This window comes from Canis aureus, chromosome 33, assembly GCF_053574225.1.
Source record: "Canis aureus isolate CA01 chromosome 33, VMU_Caureus_v.1.0, whole genome shotgun sequence".
Lineage (NCBI taxonomy): Eukaryota > Metazoa > Chordata > Mammalia > Carnivora > Canidae > Canis > Canis aureus.
In genome coordinates, this window is record NC_135643.1 from 37,993,391 (window position 1) to 38,016,097 (window position 22,707).

Here is a 22,707-nt window from a genome sequence, read left to right on the forward strand (position 1 = left end):
TTTTTTTTTTTTTAAACTTTTATTTATTTATGATAGTCACAGAGAGAGAGAGAGAGAGGCAGAGACACAGGCAGAGGGAGAAGCAGGCTCCTCACAGGGAGCCCAATGTGGGATCCACGATCCCGGGACTCCAGGATCACGCTCTGGCCGAAGGCAGGAGCTAATCCATTGAGCCACTCAGGGATCCCCGCTCTGGGACTTTTAAAGGGCACAGATGTCCCCCTGGATACCAGATGCAGAGAGTGAGAGAAAAGAACGACAGTTTTCCCATGTTCCACGTTAGGATTTTCTGCCTGTGTTTCTTCTTGGGAGAATCATACAGAAAGTCATTTGATAAGGAAGGCTGAGTAATGTGGTCTGCAGGCTTCCAGACCAACAACCACCATCAGAGCCAGAGTTTAGGTGAGTGTGAGGCTCAAAGACCACAGGCAAATAATGTACACCACGCTTTACCAGAAAAAATACATATATAAGTAAGCTCTACAAAAGCAAATAAATTAATTAATTAAAAAAAAACTCTACAAAAGCAAAAAACAAAAAAAATCTGACTTATTTGGTTTATAGACGTTGACACTTGATATATTCTAAGATCACAGTTAACTGTCATTTAAAATGCTAAATAAGTATTTGAAATGAATAAATGTTTAATCCTATCTTAAGAGTTCAAATCAGTACTCAACTTACATGATTGGCAGGAGATGCAACTGATTTTTAAAGATAAACACCTTAATTCATATTACAAGTTAGTACTGTCTTTTAAAGTATTGGCCCCTTGACGTGTGGGTGACTCACTGGTCACCTGAGTGGCTCAGTGGTTAAGCGTCTGCCTTCGGCTCAGGGCGTGACCCCAGGGTCCCAGGGAATGAATCCCACATCAGGCTCCCTGAAGGGAGCCTGCTTCTCCCTCTGCCTAGGTCTCTGCCTCTCTCTCTGTATCTCTCATGAATAAATAAATTCTTCAAAAAAAAAAAAAAAAAAAAAGCATTGGCCCCTTGAAAGTTAAATACTTTCAAACCGTGTTGCCACTACTCGAGGGATTTTTAGAGCTCCTTTGAAATTGCCTTTCACAGCTAGTTCTTGAGAAATACACGATAATTAGTAGAATCTATCCCTGCCCACTTTTGGCTTAGTCTGAGTCACCTGGTTTTGATGTGGAGAATTTAATAAGTCTCAAAAATTAAATCCACTCTCAAAGAATAAAGACGTGTTACTAATATTGGTGATTACTTGCCACAATTTCCAATTTAACTTGAGGCAACAAGTTGCCTTGGTCTACGTCTGCTACTTCGAATATGGAATAAGAGGACAAATATGCGGGATAATAATAGTAACTTAAGACTTTGATCTCGGGAGCCCGGGTGGCTCAACGGTTTAGGCCTGTCTTCAGCCCAGGGAATGGTCCCGGAGTCCCGGGTTCAGTCCCACGTCGGGCTCCCTGCATGGAGCCTGCCTCTCCCTCTCCCTGTGTCTCTGCCTCTCTCTCTGTGTCTCATGAATAAATAAAATCTTAAAAAAAAAAAAAAGCCACTTTGGTCTTTATTGCCTTTCTATGAAGAGAGGACAATCTCCCTAACTTCAGTAGGCTGTTTCCATATCCCAGGGTTATTTCAAATGTATCAACAGCAAAAGCGCCCGCAGCACTTTTTCTGACGTCTAGGACATGGACCAAGACCACATTTCACTATCACCCACCTCCCTCAAGAGAAGCATCCCTCTTTCTCTCTTTGCCGTACCCACATGGCATTTGGGTAAAATAGGACACTTCTCAAGGACTAGTGAGGCGTGGACACAGGCTGATGCGATGGTTGCTCCCTGACCGAAAGGAAACGCTAGCGATACTAAAAATCTTAACAAACACGTGCATGGCACTAGGTGCCAAACCCTTTGATTCTTCCAGTCGTCACAATCCTGCGAGGTCGGCGCTTCTACAACTCCAGTCTACGAACGAGAAACCTGGGGCTCACGGAGGTTTGATCGAGTCATTACTAGCCAAGGATACTCCTCCAGGAAAGGCTAGTCCAGGGTTCAAACCGGACGCTCCAGTTCAAGTTAGTGCTTTCAGTTAAAAAAAAAAAAAAAAAAGCCTGCTCTCTGGCCATTTTTAAACCGGCAACTGGGTGGGGAACTAATGGAAGGGGGAATCCACAAAACGTGTCGACACCTCGTGCGCAGGCTGATACACCGGAGAAGCCTGACGTCCCAAGGTCGGGCCAGCGAGAGGCCAGCAACGGCCGCGCTCCGGAGAGGCTTTGACCGACGCAGTTCCCGGCGGCAGTAAGGGACTCGGAGACGCTCCGCCGCCACAACGTCCCTCATTGGGTCGCTTCCCGGCGACGTCAAATCGAGAGCGTCCGGGAGGAGGAGGGACTTCCGGGCTCGGGGGAGCCAATGCTGGCTGAGCCGGAAATACCTATTGAGGAAAGGTCGAGGGACGCCGGGTGTCGGAAGGTCCCAGCGAATCTTGTATTCCACAGACTCAGAAGAAAAATAAGGCGGCTATTTATCCGCTAATTGTCAGCTTTTCGGGGCAGTGGGAAACAGGTGTTGGGACATGGACAGCCGCTTGCAGGAGATCCGGGAGCGGCAGAAGTTGCGGCGACAGCTCCTCGCGCAGCAGGTCCGCGGCCCAGGGAAGACTCGAGAATGCGCGTGCGCGGTTCCCTTCTCCCCCCCCCCCCCCCCTTTTCTTCCCGGTCTTTTCCTACCCGCTGCTGTGCATACCTTTCCAGGTCCGGCGACCCTGACCCCTAGGCCTCTTTGCCTTTCTTGTTCTTAACTTCCGCAGTACCCCGAACATTCTCCATTCTGTGCCGTGGTCCTTCTGTTGCTGATCTCCCGCCACGATTGGTCTCCAGCAACCAGCGTGGGATGCGCGCCGAGGGTCTGGCGCAGGGCTCAGTGAGGGGGATACGAAGCTGCTTTGTCTTTGTAAACGAATTACCGTAGTTCACGCAAGGGAACGTGATTTGTTATACCCTGTGTCTCTTCACTGTTTAAATGGTCTTTCTTGCCTTTCTTCGCAGCACCTAATTCTTGAGATCGTGGCTTCCTTGCGAAGTAGATTTAGAGTGTTTTCTGGGATCCTGTCGCAAGACTGCATTAGAAGAAGCCTGAGTGTAAATTTTAGATGGTGCATCTTGTGTGTTGCAGCCCTCTTATGTTAAGTAGGGCACCGTCGTCATCCCCCACCCCTGGTATTCGAATTCTACTCTGTAGCGGTCACAGCGAACCCTTGAAATAGGGAGCATTGACTCCGCTTACCGAATGATGAGACTGAGGCTGAAGAGGTTAAGTAGATTTTGCCTCGTGTCACTCACCGCTAGGCCAGAAAATTGAACCCAGGTTTGTCTCTCTAAAGCTTGTCTTCGCTGCTTCTCGTGTCTAAGTTAACACTTGATTAGGAGAGGACACATGCAGAAATGCAGTACACCTCTCCTTAAAGTCAGGCTGTTTCCCGTCCTACAATCCATATCCGTAAAAGTGATGGAAGACATGCTACGAGGTTTTAATGAGGCATCTTACTGTTTTTTCAGTAATGAATCTTGGTTTTAGTAAATGGAAATTTGGAACTTCTACTCTTAAGATCTGATGAAAAGGTTTATGGCATAGTGTTAAAATGTGGGAATTTGGAATCAGATATGGCCCTCTGGCATTACAATCTGGGGCAAATCAGGTGTCTTTTTCAGGCCTTCTTTTTCCCAGCTTCTTTTATGTTGTCTTCACAATGTTCAGTAGCTTTGTTACCACCAAGTAAGGTTCTTATTATTTTTTTTTTTTTTTAGTTTTGAATTCTTGGACCCAAAATGCATTCATAAACAATTACTTATTGTGTCTTGCTGTATACCAGGGAATCTAGTAGCCCCTGACAATTCAACTATGAATAAAAAGTATTTCTTACCCTAAAAGAGCTTGCATAGCACATAAAATTTAATAATGGGTGCTGTTTAGTAAGTACCTTCAATGAATCAAGACACTTCCAAGCTTTCAATACACATTACCTTCAGTCATGCAAGTCAGATGCTATTTGCATGATCTAGATGCAGAAGATAGAGCTCAAATAATTTAAGTTTAGCGTGCTGAAGTCCACAAAGTTTGTAAGTTTGCAAGCTACAGTTTAGGCTTTCCTATGCTCTTTCAGGTACACTAGCTGTTCCCTGGTCTTCTAGTTGGTTAGGAACCATTCCCCTTAAGTAGAGATACCTGACATAATCAATAACAGACCTCTACGTTACCAACTAATTTCAACCTTTCTTTCAGTTGCTTTTCTCTATGAACAGCACAGACTGGTTTATTACCTTCCAGAATGTGATTTGTGTGATATATACTTTATGATTTTTTTTTTAAATTGTCCTTCCTTTCTGATTTCTGTCCATCCTCTAGAGCACAGCTCAGGTCAGAACTTTGTAATAAAAGCTATCTTGATCTCTCTGGCTTAGGCTCTTCTTCTACCTGGCTTACATTGTCCTCACTGTTGAGTACACTGCTTACGTACTGTTACACAGAATATAAACATCAGCAATTTACACCTGCTTTTTACTTAGCTGTAGCTTTATTCCCAAAAAAATTGTATATAGAAAGGATACCAAATTGTCCTGATTATTCAAATAATATATTTAGGGCTACCATAACAGAAAATCTATGATTTACTTATTCCAGTCATTCCACAATTTTTTTTGGAGCATTAGAGGACAATTATATATGTGAGCAGAATCTTGACTTAAAGCAGTCCTATTGTATACGTTGTATTCTAATGTAGGAAATCTAGATGGCTCATTCAAATATTGAACATCTGCTGTGAGTCAGGCATAATGCAAGCTGCTGAACATACAGATAGCAAGAAGAGTTCATCTCCTTAGGAAGTTTACATGTTAACTTGAGAAGTAAACAAAAGTAAAGATAAAATAATTGAAGTATAAAATAAAATAATTGAAAGTCGCGATAAAGACTATGAAACAATATAAACAGTAAGCAAAAGTAAAACATAAATAATTGAAAGTTGTGTTAAGTACTATAATCCGAATAAGGAAATGAGAGAAAAAGAAAAGTGGAAGGAGCCTACCCATTCTATATACTCTAAGGAAATCACTTGTACTCATCAGAGACATGAAGAAAGAGTCAGCCATGGGAAGAAAGAAATCATTTTAACAATAGGAAGTAGATGTGTGTTCTAACTAATGAGAATAGAGTTAAGATTTTATGGAAGAAGTAAAATATCAGAAACAGTTGATATACTGGTAGAGATGTATCACTGGAGTGACACAACTCCTTAGGGGAGTTGTGAAGGTAGGCAGACTAAAAAGGTAGTGGTAATTGTTTAAGATCAAGGCTAACAAGACCACTTGCAGCTCTGATATTTTAGTATATTCCCTTTCTTGAGCTAAAGGAACTAATTAATCCAAATTTCCTCATGCCCTTCTTGTACTTAAAAAATATCAAATGGTTCTTCATGGCCTATAAATTGCATTCTACACTTGTTTGTTTGGCTTTTAAAGATTTCCGTGAACTGATCCCACTCTCTGTAGCCAGTTTATCTCAACTAGTTATTTGTTCTGTTTTGCAAAATTTCTCCAACTGCTAAACAGAATTTGAATTACCACTTTTTAGGAATTATTAAAGTTCAGTATTGTGCCTATAGATCATTGTATAAAGACTTGAATAAAACTGGATATTTATTATAGCACAGGATAAAGTGTAATATGTGAATTGACAGATGCAAAGTGTTAGTGCCTATACGTTAGCCGCTTTTTTTGTTATTGCTACTATTACTAAATTGTGTTTTATTATTTACTTAAAAAGTAGAGGATTGGCTAAAATTGTCTTAATTTCAAATATAACTGAAAGTATAATATGCTCACTAGCTCTCCAATTTATTCCTAATTAACATGGTTTTGTTCCAAGGTATTTCCTATTATTCCTGCAAATTAACTAATCTATTTGCCTGCTGAGGTTGTTAAGATTTTTTGTTTTGTTTTGTTTTGTTTAAGGATTTTATTTATTTATCTGAGAGAGTGCACACGCGCAGTCACGGCACATACAAGGGGGGCTGGGCAGGGGTGGGGGGTGGAGAGAAGCTGACTCTCCTGAGCCAAAGGCAGACATTTAACTGAGTGAGCCACCCAGGTGCTCCTTGTTTTGTTTTTTAATATCTGATATATTAAATGTTACTACATAAGCTGGGAAGGCTATCCAGTGCATTATGATCTAATTTTTGGTTTTTGTCTTTTCTCAGTTGGGAGCCGAAAGTGCGGACAGCATTGGTGCTGTGTTAAATAGCAAAGATGAGCAGAGAGAAATTGCTGAAACAAGAGAAACTTGCAGGTAGTTGAATTTTTTTCTTTTCTTTTTTTTTAGTGACGTGAATATTGTGAATGTTTGTTTTTTGTTTGTTTTTTTAAGATTTTATTTGAGGCAAAGAGAAAGAGGGAGGGCGGACATGAGCAGGGGGAGGGGCAGAGGGAAAGGGACAAGCAGATTCCCTGCTGAGCAGGGAGCCCAAAGCTGAGCTTGATCTCCAAGACTCCAGATCATGACCTGAGCTGAAGGCAGGCGCTTAACTGACTGAGCCACCCAGGTGCCCTGGGTTATTGTTTTGATAAACATAATCCTAGGTATGAAGTGTGTTGTTAATGACAGGCATCAAAATAAAAGATTTCAGAAATACTGGTTTTTAGTATTCATGAATTATGAATACTTATTTTCTAAATGTAATAAGTTCTTATTCATAAAGTAGTTAGAAAATGGAATGTTAGACTAAGGATAGCTTATATACCATAAATAAACAATTATATTTACAAATTCTTATAAGAAAAAACAGGCTTTACCCTAAAAGCAGTTTTCATTGGTAGTTCAGAAAGCACTTCAGAATTTTTCAGTATTCTGGTTATTAATTTGAATATCAATTTTTGTTAAGACAAATTAGAATGGTAACATAATATAGAAGTTTCTTTTTGCCATATATCCATTACATGAACTTAAGTTTCTGATTTGGTTGCTTTCTCATAATAATAAAATACAGAATTACCAATCAGGATGTATGACTTTTTTGATTTATAAACTGAATGAATAGATAGATACCGTTTAATCAGAAAAAAGTGCCTTGTTCTGTTTTTATAAACTGTCATTTAATATTATTAATAGCTACCATTTATACATCTTTCTATATCTGTGTGTGATACTCCAGTTTTAATTTTTCAGGGCTTCCTATGATACCTCGGCTCCAAATGCAAAACGTAAGTATCAGGATGAAGGAGAAACCGATGAAGACAAAATGGAAGAATATAAGGCAAGTAGAGAACAAAGCAATTTTATGATCAAGAAAAAAATAAAACCCTACAATAATGGATTCTTATCCAGGAAAATAAATATGGTGAAAAGCTCAATTTTAAACTTTCTAAAAGAATTGTTAGTAGCATATGTATACAGGTATACCTCGGAGATACTGCAGGTTTGGTACCAGACCACCACAATGAAGTGAATGTTGCAATAAAACAAGTCAAATGAAAGTTTTGGTCTCCCAGTGCATATAAAAGTTATGTCTGTGCAATCTTACAGTCTTTTAATTGTACAACAGCATTAATGTCTGATTAAACAAAGTGTATACCTTAATTTAAAAATACTTTATTGCTAAAAAATGCTATCCATTATTTGAGCTTTATACCAAGTTTTAATCTTTTTTTTTTCTGGTGGAGGGCCTTGCTTGCCTCACTGTTGCTGCTTTACCTTAAGATTTTATGTTATGGAGATGTCTTCTTTCCTTAAACCTCAGAACCGACTTTTATTTACTTCAGACTTTTCTTATGCAGTGTCCTTAACTCTCTCAGCCTTCATAGAATGGAAGAGAGTTAGGGCCTTGCTCTAAATTAGGCTTTGCCTGAAAGGAATGTTGTGGCTAGTTTGATCTTCTGTTCAGACCAGTAAGCTTTTTCTATATTGGAAATAAGGCTGTTTCACTTTTTTTGTATCTGTGTGTTTACTGAGGTAGCATTTTTTTCTTATCATCTGTGTGTTTACTGAAGTAGCATTTTTTTTTTCCTTCAAGAACTTTTCCTTTGTATTCACAAGTTAGCTGTTTGGCATAAGAGCCCCAGGTTTTGGCCTATCTCGAATTCCACATGCTTTCCTCATTAAGCTTAAGTTTTAACTTTTGATTTTAAGTGGGAAATGTACAATTCTTCCTTTTACTTGAATACTTAGAAGACGTTATAGGGTTATTAATTTCAATATGAAGTCTCAGGGAGGCCCAAGGAGAGGGAGAGAGACACAGGAACCACCAGTTGGTGAAACAATGAAAACACATTTATGGATTAAGTTCACTATCTTGTATGCACATGGTTCATGGTGCCCCAAAACAATTAAAATGGTAACATCAGAGATCACTGATCATAGATCACCATAACAGATATGGTAATGAAGAAGTTATAAATTTTGCAAGAATTACCAAAATGTGACACAGAGACATGAAGTGAACAGATGCCATCAGAAAAATGGTGCCAGTAGACTTGCTGGCAGGGTTGCCACAAACCTTTAATTTGTAAAACATGCAATATCTTCAGAGTGCAATAAATTCAAGCACAATCAAATGAAGTAATTCGGTAATCGGTTCAATTAAGATCTTTATTTCAGTTTCCTCATTTTAATATAAGAGGTGACATATAAAAAGCATAATGCCTAGTAAGCACTGGACATTAATATTCTTAAGTAAGAGTAAAGAGGTAGATGTATCAGAAACTTTGGATAATTGGACCAAATTTTGAGTGGCTACAGTACTGTCTTTTTGAGTTGTGTTATTCCATACTTACTATATAGGGTAGTGCAATTAAGATATTTTGAGGACTCATGAGCTAGACAACAATGTAGAACCGTTTCTGAAAAGGCCGAAGAAAAAAACACAACTTCTAAATCTATACTTAGAATAGTTAGTTGAAAAGAGACTATTAATAGATAAAAAACCTATCCCCATTTTTTTCAAGTTAGTTGTGCAACTGTATTTAATTAGCAATAATCGCGCCTCGGATAAACCTCATTGGCTACGATACTGCCACTGCGCAAAGCTGCAACTGTATTTAATAGAGAAAAGAATGCATAGTTTCAGTAAATCTCTAGGAAGTTTAGGGATAAAATTACCTAATCTCATAAATGCCATTTTGTGTGTTCCATTTTGGTATATGCTGATATGCAACTTAAATATTACTGATTATTGTATTGGTATCATTCTATTTTATTATTATGATTATATAAATATGTATATTTTAACCATATCAGTTCTTGATATTTTTGACCTATAAAAATAGCAGTTTCATACGATTAGAAATAAAATTGCCCCATCTGTAGTCATATCTTTCATGACTTGAGCTAAATTCTAATACTTCTAGTATGATGAGATAAATAATACTAGACAGCTCAGTCAACTAAATCAGTAGTTACAGATATTTATTGGTAAGAATGAAAAGGAAATTTTTATTTATTGTAAACGTAACTAGATAATGATGAGAATGCAAAGACTTCAGTGTTTGAGTTTAATGATAATTTGAAAAATAATATCTTAGGGAAATGAAATATTTATATTGAGTCTCAATACTCAAGATATCATGAATACATAAAATATTCCTCCTATACATAAAATGTCTACTTCCTTTTCCAAGGATGAATTAGAAATGCAACAGGAAGAAGAGAATTTGCCATATGAAGAAGAGATTTATAAGGATTCTAGTACTTTTCTTAAGGTAAATAAATTTTCATATCATAACTTCATGTTTCAGCTTTATGCATGAAAAGATTTTAAATACTTATTATTTTCCATATTTTTTCAGTTTTTGAGGGATCATTATAAAATAATCATAAAATGTTCTTGAAATAGTCTTCTGATATTTGGCTGGTTAGGATGAGATAATGCTGTATCAGTGTCTAGCTACTAAAGATTAATACTGTCATTTTAGTTGTGTTTTCAAATATTAATAATTTTTTAAATCTATGTATCAACTTCTATTTCGTATGACCTCATAATAAAAAATAAAGTACAGAGTTAGTGTATCTGCCATTAGACTAAATGCTCTTAATTTAATTTTGACTTTTTCTTTAGGGAACGCAGAGTTTAAATCCCCATAATGATTACTGCCAGCATTTTGTAGACACTGGACATAGACCTCAAAATTTCATCAGGGATGTAGGTATGTTAGATTTGTTGGGAATATGCTATTGCTAACTCTTGATTACATGCATGTAGTTTATGCATTTTGTGGATTATTTCTAACAAAATTATTTGCCCTGGCTTGGCTTTTCTAATTCCAAAATAATTTTTCGTGGCTTCCCATTTCCATTTTCCATACTTCCCGTATACCCTCCTTATCCTTCCAGCAGTGTACTTCCTTCCTTCCTTCCTCCTTCCTTCCTTCTTCAGTTTGGTTTTGTGCGTTTTTATTTTACCTTAATTTATTCTCTCTGTGATGCTTTTCCTTTCTTTTTGTAGATCTGATTTTTCTTCTGTATATTATTTTTTTCCTTCTCTCTAAACAATTTTTTTTTAACATTTCTTGCAAGGCAAGTCTATTGGCAACAAATTCTCTAAATTTTTATTTTTCTAAGAAAGTCTTTTTTTTTTTTTTTTAATTTTTATTTATTTATGATAGTCACAGAGAGAGAGAGAGAGAGAGAGAAAGGCAGAGACACAGGCAGATGGAGAAGCAGGCTCCATGCACCGGGAGCCCGACGTGGGATTCGATCCCGGGTCTCCAGGATCGCGCCCTGGGCCAAAGACAGGCGCCAAACCGCTGGGCCACCCAGGGATCCCTAAGAAAGTCTTTATCTCAAAGAGTATAGAATTCTTGTTTGGTGTTCTGTTTCTTCCAACACTTTAAATATTTCACTCTAATCTTTTCTTGCTTTCATGTTTCTGAGAAATTGGATATAATTCTTGGTTCTTTGTAGGCATAGTGTTTTTTCCCTCTAGTTTCTTTAGGATCTTTTCTTTATCTTTGATTTTCTGTAGTTTGAAAATGATACGCTGTAGGTTTAGAGGTTTTTTGTTTTTTTTTTTTAGTATTATCCTGCTTGATGTTCTCTGAGCTTCCTGAATCTGGTTTGTTCTCTGACATTAATTTGGGAAAATCTCAATCATTATTATTTCAAATATTCTGTTCCTCTCTCTCGTTCTTCAGCTATTTCCATTACACGTTACATCTTTTGTAGTTGTCCCATAGTCCTTGGATTTTCCAACCTTCTTTTTTCTTTTTTCTCTTTGCTTTTCAGTTTTTAATGTTGTATTAAGATATCCTCAGGCTCAGAGGTTCTTCCCTCAGCCCCTGTCCAGTCTACTAAGAAGTTCCTCAAATGCATTACTCCTGCATTTTTAAAAACAGCTTTATTGAGATAATTCACATACCATATAATTCACCCATTTAAAGGATATAATTCCTTTTTTTTTTGGAAATCCAGTTTGTATAGTCATTACCACAATCTAATTTTCATTTCCCCTATAGAAACTCAGTATTCATTAGCAGTCAGTTCCCATTTCCTCCTCATCTGCCCCCTCACCTTAAGTAACCATTAACTTTTTATCTCTAACAATTTGCCTATTCTAGACATTTCAAGTAATGGAATTATACAGTGTGGCATTTGTATCTGTCTTCTTTCACTTGGCACAATGTTTTCATGGATTGTTGATGTTGTGGCATGTGCCAGTACTTCGTTTATTTTTACTGCCAAATAATATTCCATTGTATGTATATACTGCATTTTGTTTATCCATTTGGGTGGTTTCCACTTTTTGGCTGTTACAAACAGTGCTTCATGAGTATTCATGTAAAATTCTTATGTGAACATATGCTTTCATTTCTGTTAGGCATGTAACTAGGAGTGGAACTGCTGGGTCATATGTTAATTCAGTGTTTAACTTTTAGAGGAACTGCACAGTTGTTTTTCAAAGCAACTATACCATTTTATATTCCTCCCAGCAATGTATAAGGGTTCCAGTTTCTTTCCATGCTTGACATTTACTATTGTCTGTCTTTAATTATAGCCATTCTAGTGGGTATGAAGTGGTAATTTTGTTGGGATTTTGACTTACATTTTCCTAGTGATTAATTTAGGCATCTTTTCATATGTTTGATGGCTATATAAATACCTACTTTGGAGAAATATCCAAAGGCTTTGCCTAGTTTTTAATTGATTATTTGTCTTTTTATTATTACTTTATAAGAGTTCTTTATATATTTTCTGTTCAAGTCTCTTATCAGACCTATGATTTGGAAATATTTTGTCCATTCTGTGGGGTTGTCTTTTCACTTTCTGGTAGTATCATTTGCAACACACACAAAAAAATTTAATTTTGGTATAATCTGATTTATTTTTTTCTGTGTTGCTTGTAAGCAATCTTACTCTTGAAGTAGAAACTGATTTTAATGTTTTCATGAGCAAAATTGAGCTATAGCATAAAAAGTTATAATGCTAAGTGAAATAAGCCAGTCACAGAACAAATATGCAGATAATTACAGAGGTACCTAAAATAGTACATGTAATATGATAAATACCTATACTTTTATGAGGTACCTAAAACAGTCAAACTCATGGAAGCAGAGAACAATGGTTATCAGGGGCTGGAGGAATGGGAAATAGAGAGTTGTTATTCAATTAATAAAAGGTTTTGGTTATGCAAGATAAATTAGTTCTAGAGATCTACTTATAGCATAGTCCTTATAGTCAGCAGTGCTGTTGACTGTAGTCAATAAAACTTTAACAATTTTTTAAAGATAGATCTCATCTTATTTAAGCATTCTTATCACAGTTGTATGTGCGCACACACATATACACATACAAACACACCCAGAGAAACACAGAAAAACTTTCAGAGGTGATGGATATGTCTGTTACCTTGGTTGTGATGATTTCACAGGTATATGCATATGTCTGAATTCATCAGATTGTGTACATTAAATATGTGTGTTTTTTATATATCAATCATACTTCAGTAAAACTGTTTTTTAAAAAAATTATGATAGTTGTATAACTGAATGTCCCAGTATTCACCTTTCTGCTTTTAAGATATTTACTTCCAAAAAGAAAAAAAAAAAAAAGATATTTACTTCCCCCACAGGAAAGATAAAATGCTTAGGAAACCATTATGGATTGAGAAAAACTTGCACTTTCTGTTTTGTAGAAGGTTGAGAGCCAATTCTACTGTGATTAAAACTTGACTATAATAAAATCTTCAAACTTGTTTTATTTGAAATTTGTTTTATAAGCACTCATTAAGGAGGCTTTATAAAATCTTTCACTTTTACAGTTTCATATTAAACTTATTAATATCTGTATTTGTAGTTTTTAAATTAAGATGCTTACATGATTTATATTGCTAGGAATATGTTTCTTATGGGGGAAAAGAAAACTAAATAAAAGCTTTTAGGAATCTTTGATATTTGAAGACCTACTTTTCCCTACAGTTCTTTAAACAGGGATTATGCTATTTTACCTAAAATCTCTTCTGAGCTCAGAGATCTAAAACAGTTTTGAGAACATGGGAACAGTGAATCTCCTGTTTTTAAGTACCCTTTATAGCACTTATACATGTTTCCTAAGACCTTAAAGCCTGAAAATATGTATGAGGATTTGGTGTATAATGGTCTGGAGATGTGAAATCTTTAAAATTACAAATACTGATACAAGAAATACTTGTAGAGAAAGCAACTTGTCTTGGAGGTGAGAGGTAGTCTACTGTTAGGGGACATATCTTTACTAGATTTGTTCCAGGATTGTGTCCATGAGCCATAGCCAATTTAAGATCATTGGCAGTGTTTTTCTCACCTCTAACTATTCGGTTTCTTCCTATACATAATCATAAGAAAAAAAAATACTTTCCCTGCCCTTGATAACTATTTAAGAAGCTAAGTACAAACCTCAATAATCACTAGATTCTTAAGAAGAAAGAATCCTTTTAGTTAAGGGAAAAAGGGAAAAACATGATAGAAAGGAGTTGTTTTTTCTCTCCCTGAGAACTGAATGAAAGACTAGACTTAATTCTGTGAGCAAATTTAATTTAAATATGAGAGATTAAATGATTTATTGATTTGGACTGGGCTTTAGAACATCTGGGTTTTTGTTTGCATGTGGGATTAAGGTGTGTGTGTGTGTGTGTGTGTGTGTGTGTATATATATATGTGAAAATTTTTTTAAATACTCAAAATTAACTTTTTTAAAAGGACACAGGAATAAAGTAGTGTTTGTGTATTGTTTTGTTTTCTTGGAAGGGCTCATAACCTTTGAGTTCACTGATTATTAACTTCAATTGTATTGAAATTTAGTACTTAATATTTTTTGTCCTCAGGTTTGGCTGACAGATTTGAAGAATACCCTAAACTGAGGGAGCTCATCAGGCTGAAGGATGAGTTGATAGCTAAATCTAACACTCCTCCTATGTAAGTGTGTTTTTTCAGTTACTTTTTATTCTCAACTCAGGCGTACAATAGCATTCTTTTTATCCTGTAGCCTTTGTGTTTGAAAAAAATTCAGCAGCACCTATATAAGATTAACATACTGTGTTTTATTCTGTATGATAAAATAGATTCATTTGACATTCCACTGCTCAATAAACTAGTAGGTTTCCATTTTATTTTTATTTTTTCAGTTTTCTAGATAATTTCCTTAAAGTGTCTTTAAGTGTTTTTTTCTTAGAAAAATCATTCATGTTTGTTGTATTCTTGAGTTTCTTAAAATGTTTTTAAATGACTTTTTCTCTCAAAAAGCAGTCTATTTATTGGAGGAAGTTTAGAAAACTTAGATGAAGGAAAGAAGAAAATAAAAATTAACTATAACTCAGCATTCAAAGATACTATTTTTTTTTCAAAGATACTATTCTTAACATAGTGGATTATGAAAATTCATTTTAACCTTCGCTAAACAATATTTTCCTTAAAATGTGTAGAAAGTCTTTGGAGATTCTACTTAATTCACATTTAGCTTACCTTGAACATTTTATACATTTAACAATTTGCTAAAATGTATACTGTTAGTGATTAGAGGAACTAGAAAGAAGTCTGAATGTGCAGAGAAAAGTATTGGCAGATTCTAATATTCATCCAATTTAAAAAAATCTTACTCTTCAAGTATTTTACATTTAAATTACTTTCGTAATATGTATAAATAACCTTTCAGTAAAGGCTAGTAGTAATTTATACTAGGTAGCCAGAAAAGGTTATTAATATAAACAACTTTACTAACAAACTGATAAAATTATATCCATCTTTAGAAACAATTTTTTAGAGGGAGGATTTTAAAACTAACAAATAGTTTTTCTAACGTAATAATTAAGAAAAAAATAATGTGATAGTCCTTAGAAAATTCAGATGATGATGGAATGGGACTCAGAGACTTATTCACATACTATTATGGATTTTCAGTGTAAAAATGAGAGTACATTCTTGATGTACATGGGGGAATATGATTTTAGTTTGTAGTGCGATTATATCCATCTCCTAGAGAAGAGTGTGGGTAGATGGTTTACTGTCTCTACTGAAGAAAGATACTCCTGCATAAAAATATCAGTAATTAGTTTATAATTACTTTGTAAATAGTGTTTAGTAATATTTAAGCAATTCCTTTCACTATCATCTGTAAGGTATTTGAAAATCTTAGTCACTTTTTATGCCTTAATCAAATAGGTACTTACAAGCAGATATAGAAGCCTTTGACATCAGAGAACTGACACCTAAATTTGATGTGATTCTTCTGGAACCCCCTTTAGAAGAATATTACAGAGAAACTGGCATCACTGCTAATGAAAAATGCTGGACTTGGGATGATGTATGATGAAACTTTCTACATTGTCATTAATTATTTATTTTTCAAATGAATATTTATTTAATGAGAAGATTATAAATATTCCTACCTTTTTTAAGAATCATAAATATATAGTATATGATGTAGCAGAAGATCCAGGGTACATGGACAAATATTGCACTATCTTTGGTCTGATTCTTCTTTTTGGGACTGAAATTGAGCAGGTAGTGAGTAAATAGTCTCTAGAAGACTCACAGTTCCAGTCTTTAAGTCTTTGATGTATAGCTAGAAAAGTCTAAAAACAGAATGATTGATAATTCTTTCTGCATTTGCTTAGTTTTAGTAAACATTAGAGTATATTACATAGATATAAAAAAGATGGTTTCTTTTCAAGAAGCTTAGAGTATAATAGATAAAAAAGATACATAATTTTGGTATAATTGTAATAAAATTACATTTTCCTAAATAAATTAAGCAAACCGATAACTTTAGTTACATCAAGTTACCTGTTTTTACCGATAAATAACAAAAATATAAAATACTTACTGAATACCACTTTGCTAGGTAATGTGATAGGTACTAGAGATTCAGAAAGAATAAGATCTGGTACCTGAACTTAAGGAGCACAATAGTTTAATGGGATAAATCAATATTTATCTAACCAGATAATTGCATTATTATTTTGTTAGTTCTGTAATAGAGAACTGTGTAAGATGATCTGAGAAAAACTGACCAAGCCTTGGAGGATAGGTACATGAACAAAGAGGAGGTGACACATTAACATTATAAATAGATTCATTGGAATTGACCAGAATGAAAGGGGTGGGATGGTGATTCCAAATGGAAAGAACAGTAAGAGCAGAATGGATGGAGGCAAAGAATATCTGGTGTGTAGGTTGATGTTGTTAGAAAACAGATTGGGACCTTTTTGAGATGATGTCCTCTTAGAAGCTTAAACTTTTATCCTGAAGACATTAAGGAGTATTTAAAGGGTTTTAACCAGTTAGGTTAAATGGTCAGATTAGTGTGTGGAGGATGGACTAGAGGAAAAGTCTGGAAAATGGAAAGCAGTTAGAAGACTGTTGAATAGCCTAGTTAGGAGATGAAGGGATCTTGAATTGGGGTGATGGTAGTAAGAATAGAAAGGTGATAAATTCAGTAATGTTTAGTAGATGCTATGGTGAGATCTAGTGATTGGACTAAGGGCGGAGAGTTAAGGATGATTCAAAGATTTCAGTCTTGGGGTAAGTGGGTTGAGTTTTCACTACTTAAAGAGTGGATTTAAGAAGAACTGTATTCAAGGAATTAGATCATATTGAATATGTTGATTTTGAGGTGTATGTGAGACATCCATGTGGAAGTTGTAATAGGAATATGTCGTTCAAAGGACAGATCTGTGTGTGAAAATACAGACTTAGAAGAATAGCACATCAAATCTGTGAGAATAGATAAATTTGTCCTGAGATAGTGTCTTAATTAAGATAATGTGTGGATTGACAGTAAAGCCTCAGAAAACTTTTAGGGGCACAGATAAAACAGAGGTAAAAAAAAATGGGTCAAAGATAAATAAGGAAAACCAAGAGTATGAACATCATAGGGATCAGGGGAATAGGGAATTTCAAGGAGAGAGTAGGCAGGAGCTGTTGAGCACAGAGGGGATATAGGGAAAGGAAAGGGCTGACACTGTAAGGCTGGTGTTTCTTAGGAAACTGCTGAATCCTTGTATGTGCTCCTCTGAGTTAATGATAGTTACTCTTATTAATAATTATTTAATCCTCAAGATAACACATCCAGTTTTCCTCGAAGCTTTTCCTTTCATTTCATTCCCTCTGACACTTTTATTTACATTTTTATGGATCTTACCACTTTGAAAAAGTTTTTTCCATACTCTGATGGTAAATGTAATTTGTGCTGATTGTTGACCTTCAGAAAGATAACAGTATATAGTATTCTAAAAACAAGGGGAAAGACATAATGCTCTTGATATTTATTGATGAGAAGTTTTCCAGATAGGTTGTACAAATTTATGTTTCTTCCAGTAGTGTTTAAGAAATATCTATTAAACCATATCCTCATCAAAATTGATTAGTATAAAAACAATCTTTATAAATCTTGAGTTTAGTAAAAAAAAAAAAAAATTGAAAAACTAAATCTCATTATGTCTGATTAGTATGTTGATCCTTGAACAATGTGGGTTTCAGCTGCATCATTTTACTTCTACATGGATTTTTTACAGTGCAGTAACATAAATGTATTATCTCTTCCTTATGATTTTATTAACATTTTCTTTTCTCTAGCTTACTTTAAATATAGAGTATAAAATATATATAATATACAAAATATGTGTTAGGTGACTGTTTATGCTATCAGTAAGGCTTCCAGGCAACAGTAAATTATTAGTAGTTAAGTTTGGGCGAGTCAGAAGTTATAGTAACATTGTCTATGGCGGTATGGGTTGGTGCCACTAGCCCCTCATTGTTCATGGGTCAACTGAAATTAGGTTGAACTTTATTTTCTCTGGCCATTCTCTGAGGTTTGGTCAATAAAGGCACACGAGCTTCAATTATATGTGACAGACTAATAGAGTTTTTGAAATAAAGGAATTTCATTTTATATGCATATTCTTGATTTCAGTTTAATTTCACTGAACAACGCTGGCAAGCATACTGAAATGGTCTGTCTGGCCCTTGAGCCTTAAGTTCTTAACCTTTATGTGAAACTATCCTAAAGAAAGTGCATTAGTTAAAATACATAAAATGTAAATAAGAAAAGAGTTTGGATTTCACAAGTATTCTCTTTCACATTAGAGAATCAGTAGTGCTCAATACATTTTGATAAAGTATATAAGCACTTACTTAAAATACCAGCTCTTAGCATTTAGAACTGCAATGCCAGAAAGAGTAATTTGCTTCATGTTCTTCACTAATGTGTGTTATCACTTATTTTTAGCTATTTCATGTATAACCACGTGGGAATATGTGTGTGTGTTACATATTTACTTATTCATGTGCCTCTGAGAATATTAGATGAGAGACTGCAAGATTTAAAAAGTCAGAAGTATAAAACTCAATAGGTTTGTACATATTATAACTTATTTCCATTATTACTGTCAAATAATGTTTTTCTATTTAGATTAAGTTTAGAAATGATATGGTTATAACTTAAATGGATCTATTACTAAAGTTAAGATTTTTTTTTAAATAAATGAAACGTAAATGTTTGCCTGAACCGTGGTCTTGAAACTTAACTGTGGCAGAAAACCAGAAGAAAAAGAATATCATATAAAATGATTGCTTTAAGTTTTTATTTAAATTCCAGTTAGTTAACATACAGGGTAATATTAGTTTCAGGTGTAGAATTTAGTGATTCATTACTTACGTAAAACACCTGGTGCTCATCACAAGTGCCCCCTTAATACCTATTACCTATGTAACCCATCCCCCTGCCTCCCTGCCCTCCAGCAACCCTCAAGTTTGTTCTCTATAGTTGAGTCTTTTTTATGCTTCATCTCTTTTTTTTCTCTGTGTTCATCTGTTTTGTTTCCTAAATTCCAAAGATGAGTGAAATCATATGTCTATCTCTTATTTTACTTAGCATAATACACTCTAGCTCCATCCATGTCATTGCAGGTGGCAAGATTTCATTCTTTTATATGGCCAAGTAATATTCCATTGTATATATACCACCTCGTCTTTATCCATACACCAGTTGATGGACATTTGGGCTCTTTCCATAGTTTAGCTATAGCTGATAATGCTGCTATAAACATTGGGGTGCATGTGCTCCTTTGAATCAGTATTTTTGTATCCTTTGGGTAGTAGCACAATTGCTAGATCGTAGGGTAGTTCTGTGTTTAAATTTTTGAGGAACCTCCACACTGTTTTCCAGAGTAGCTGCACCAGTTTGCATTCCCACCAACAGTGCATGAGGGTTCCCCTTTCTCCACATCCTTGCCAACACCTGTTGTTTCTTGTCTTGTTAATTTTAGCCATTCTGACAGGTGTGAGGTGATATCTCATTGTAGCATTTCCCTGATGATGAGTGATGCTGAGCATCTTTTCATGTGTCTGTTTGCGTCTATATGTCTGTCCTCTTTGGAAAAATTAGACTACTTTTTTTTTTTTTTTGCATTTCAGACTTAAAGTGGGTATTATAGTGAAATGTGCATATTGACTTATTTTATATAGAACTTTTTTTTAAGATTTATCTATTTATTTATTTATGATAGACATAGAGAGGCAGAGACACAGGAGGCGGGAGAAGCAGGCTCCATGCCAGGAGCCCAACGCTAGACTCGATCCCGGGACTCCAGGATCGCGCCCTGCACCAAAGGCAGGCGCTAAACCACTGAACCACCCAGGGATCCCCTTATTTTATATAGAACTTTTGTAGATAATGGAGACCAACTCTTCCCCAAACATTTGTTATATTTCATTTTAATTTTGCCCCTAATTTTGGAGTAATTTAACCTCTTTTTGTTTCTTTTTCTGTAAATCATAAAGGATTGCTCTCAAGCTATATCTTATAAAATTCCATTATTCTGTGAATATGGTCCCCCATAACCTTTCTCTATATAAAATCAAGCGTGTGTATGTGTGTGCATGTGTGTGTTTTCTTAATATAGAATAAGAAAACAGGATAAATTGTAAGGATACAATTTATTTTCTAATGAAAATTAGTACATTTAAAGAATACATCTACTGAAAGCCTTGATAAATCTCAGTGGTTGTTCTTTTGGATTTAGGATGAATGGGAAACAAAATACTTTTATGCAGTATCGTTTTGGTTTCCTACAGATAATGAAGTTAGAAATTGATGAGATTGCAGCACCTCGATCATTTATCTTTCTCTGGTGTGGTTCCGGGGAGGGATTGGACCTTGGAAGAGTGGTAAGATGGTTTTCTTGAAGTGGATTTTTAAATTCATAAGAAAAAGTATAAAAAGTTTGAAGATAGATGTCATTTTGTCCTTTGTTTCTTGAATAGTTGCTTAAATATTCAGAAGGAAAAAAATATGTTCAGAAAGAATGCATGAAAGGCAGTACTCTTTAGTTAACTAGCCCAAGGGATCAGTAAGTCAAAATACGATTTGTTACAACTTCAGGAGGAAAACAGTTTAGACATTTGAAACTGCAGCTCAAAAACGGGCTGCTTAGTGTCATTTACTGCTCATTATGAGTAGCTAAAAAGTATTCTGAATAACGTTAACTCCTAAATTCCAAATAGAAGCCAAATCAAATTGGAAAAATAACAGCATCTGGAACACATGGTTTGAATGATTGCATGAGAGTGAGAAAGAAGTTACATAACATCTGTATTTATGTTAAGCATCTTATATTTACTGTATTTCAGAACTTTATTGTAATATTTTGTCTTCTAAATGGAAACAAAATAGCATATGCTTTTTTATCCAAGAATCATGGAAGCATGTGGCTAAGAATTAGAAGGCTTCATTTAGTTTTGGTCTCAGTTCTGCTGTCTAGCAGTGAAACTTTGGGTAAAGAGATTTTTATTCTGGTGGGTTTCAGTTTCCTTACTTGTTATTATATGACATCTTTTATTTTTAGAACATTACTTGTTATACAGCAAATGATCTCATTTAATCGTGTTTATTTTAGGAAGTGCCCAGTTGACAGATAAAGAATTTAAGTAGGATTATATTGAGATAAATTTGTGCTGAAATTCTGAAATTCTACAATTACTTTGTATGTTTTATATAAATAAGTTTGAGACTGTTGGTTAACATCGTTGCTTGCGTCATTTATTAACTCCCAAGGTTAAGACTATAGCTGTATTCCAGTTGGGTATCTATTTTTTTGCTGGCACTTCTCCAAGATTCTCTGGAAAAGCTAAGAAAATAGAAACATACTATTTTTATAGATATATTGGCATTTACCCTTTATAAGCTGTAACGTCTGGCTTTGGGCTTGCCTTCCAACTGGCAAATTAGGTTGAAAATGATTAGGAGGCGTTAATCACATTTGTTTATGCAGCAGTCTGTCACACTGGTGAAAGTATATTTTGGCCAAAAATGATTACAAAAATAATTTAACATGAGAAATACTCCTGAGCTTTTGTTAAATTGATTAGGGCATGAGGATTTAGACTCTTGTGATATATAATGAATATCCAGTGTAAAACAAATAATTGGCAACAGGAACAGATACTGATCTTGATTTTTGAGATTTTAAAATAAAAATCCAACGTTCATTTTGAGATGTTTCTCACTTTACAGTAAGAGCATTCCTGAAATGAACAGTACCAACAGTATTGTACTGCACAATTTACTTATTTCCCCTCTACTTTCCTCTTAAATCGGTGAGTGGGGGGAAACAAGGACATACCTTTGTTTTTAATCCCACCAGCTAATCAGCAGTAGGCCTTCAATTTGCCACTCTAAGCAATGTATTAGCAAGTACTTGTTACATGTTCTTACATAACATTCTAGGACACAAAGGGTCAAAACTCTATTTTCTAGATTGTATGAAGATGAAAGTAGTTTTACCCAGTAATGAGATAAAGATAATAATTTTAACTCTGAGTATTTTGAAGTTGTTAGTATTAAATATGTAAAAATAAGACTCATTTGAAAAGAAGCTATCAGAATACTTTCAATAGTTTTTAGCTTTGTCGGAGGATCGAAAATTGAGGTGCTAGGAAACATCTGTTGAATTATTCTATGATTAAAGAGGGGCTGAATGTTTCATAATTTAAAATCCACTTTCTATTGATGACAGTGGAAGGTAGTATTAAAGAATTGGAGTATTATGTAATCCTTTCTATGTCTTGATACTATACTTAACTGTATAGATTATATTTATATCCAAAAGGTATCTGTACATTCTGTATAGTGACTGTTTATTTAAAAACTAGCATTTCTTTTTTTTTTTTTTTTCCTATTTCTGAACTAGGAATTACTGTGACATCTTAGAGGTTAGTGTCT

At 35.0% G+C, this 22,707-nt stretch overlaps 1 protein-coding gene, 1 long non-coding RNA gene and 1 pseudogene across 4 annotated transcripts in view; 1 reads left to right on the top strand and 2 right to left on the bottom strand.

The window, feature by feature from the left end:
- On the bottom strand, positions 1-2,656 carry LOC144304025 (uncharacterized). Its single transcript, XR_013371018.1, has 2 exons — positions 2,162-2,656; positions 1-304 (listed from the first exon to the last, which is right to left on the bottom strand). It is a non-coding gene; the product is annotated as an uncharacterized LOC144304025 (long non-coding RNA).
- The window catches only part of METTL14 (methyltransferase 14, N6-adenosine-methyltransferase non-catalytic subunit), a 26,083-nt gene continuing 5,768 nt past the window's right edge, over positions 2,393-22,707 (top strand). The window contains exons 1-8 of one of the 3 annotated variants that reach the window (XM_077882450.1): positions 2,393-2,617; positions 6,230-6,318; positions 7,195-7,282; positions 9,642-9,722; positions 10,079-10,166; positions 14,315-14,405; positions 15,648-15,789; positions 20,562-20,654. In XM_077882450.1, coding sequence (XP_077738576.1) covers positions 2,552-2,617; positions 6,230-6,318; positions 7,195-7,282; positions 9,642-9,722; positions 10,079-10,166; positions 14,315-14,405; positions 15,648-15,789; positions 20,562-20,654 — 738 coding nt within the window. In that variant the 5' untranslated portion in view covers positions 2,393-2,551. Of the gene's footprint in view, positions 2,618-3,016; positions 3,343-6,229; positions 6,319-7,194; positions 7,283-9,641; positions 9,723-10,078; positions 10,167-14,314; positions 14,406-15,647; positions 15,790-20,561; positions 20,655-22,707 lie in introns of those variants that run through there. The other 2 variants (XM_077882452.1, XM_077882451.1) reach the window with 2 other exon arrangements.
- Positions 8,930-9,052, bottom strand: LOC144304402 (U4 spliceosomal RNA; annotated as a pseudogene).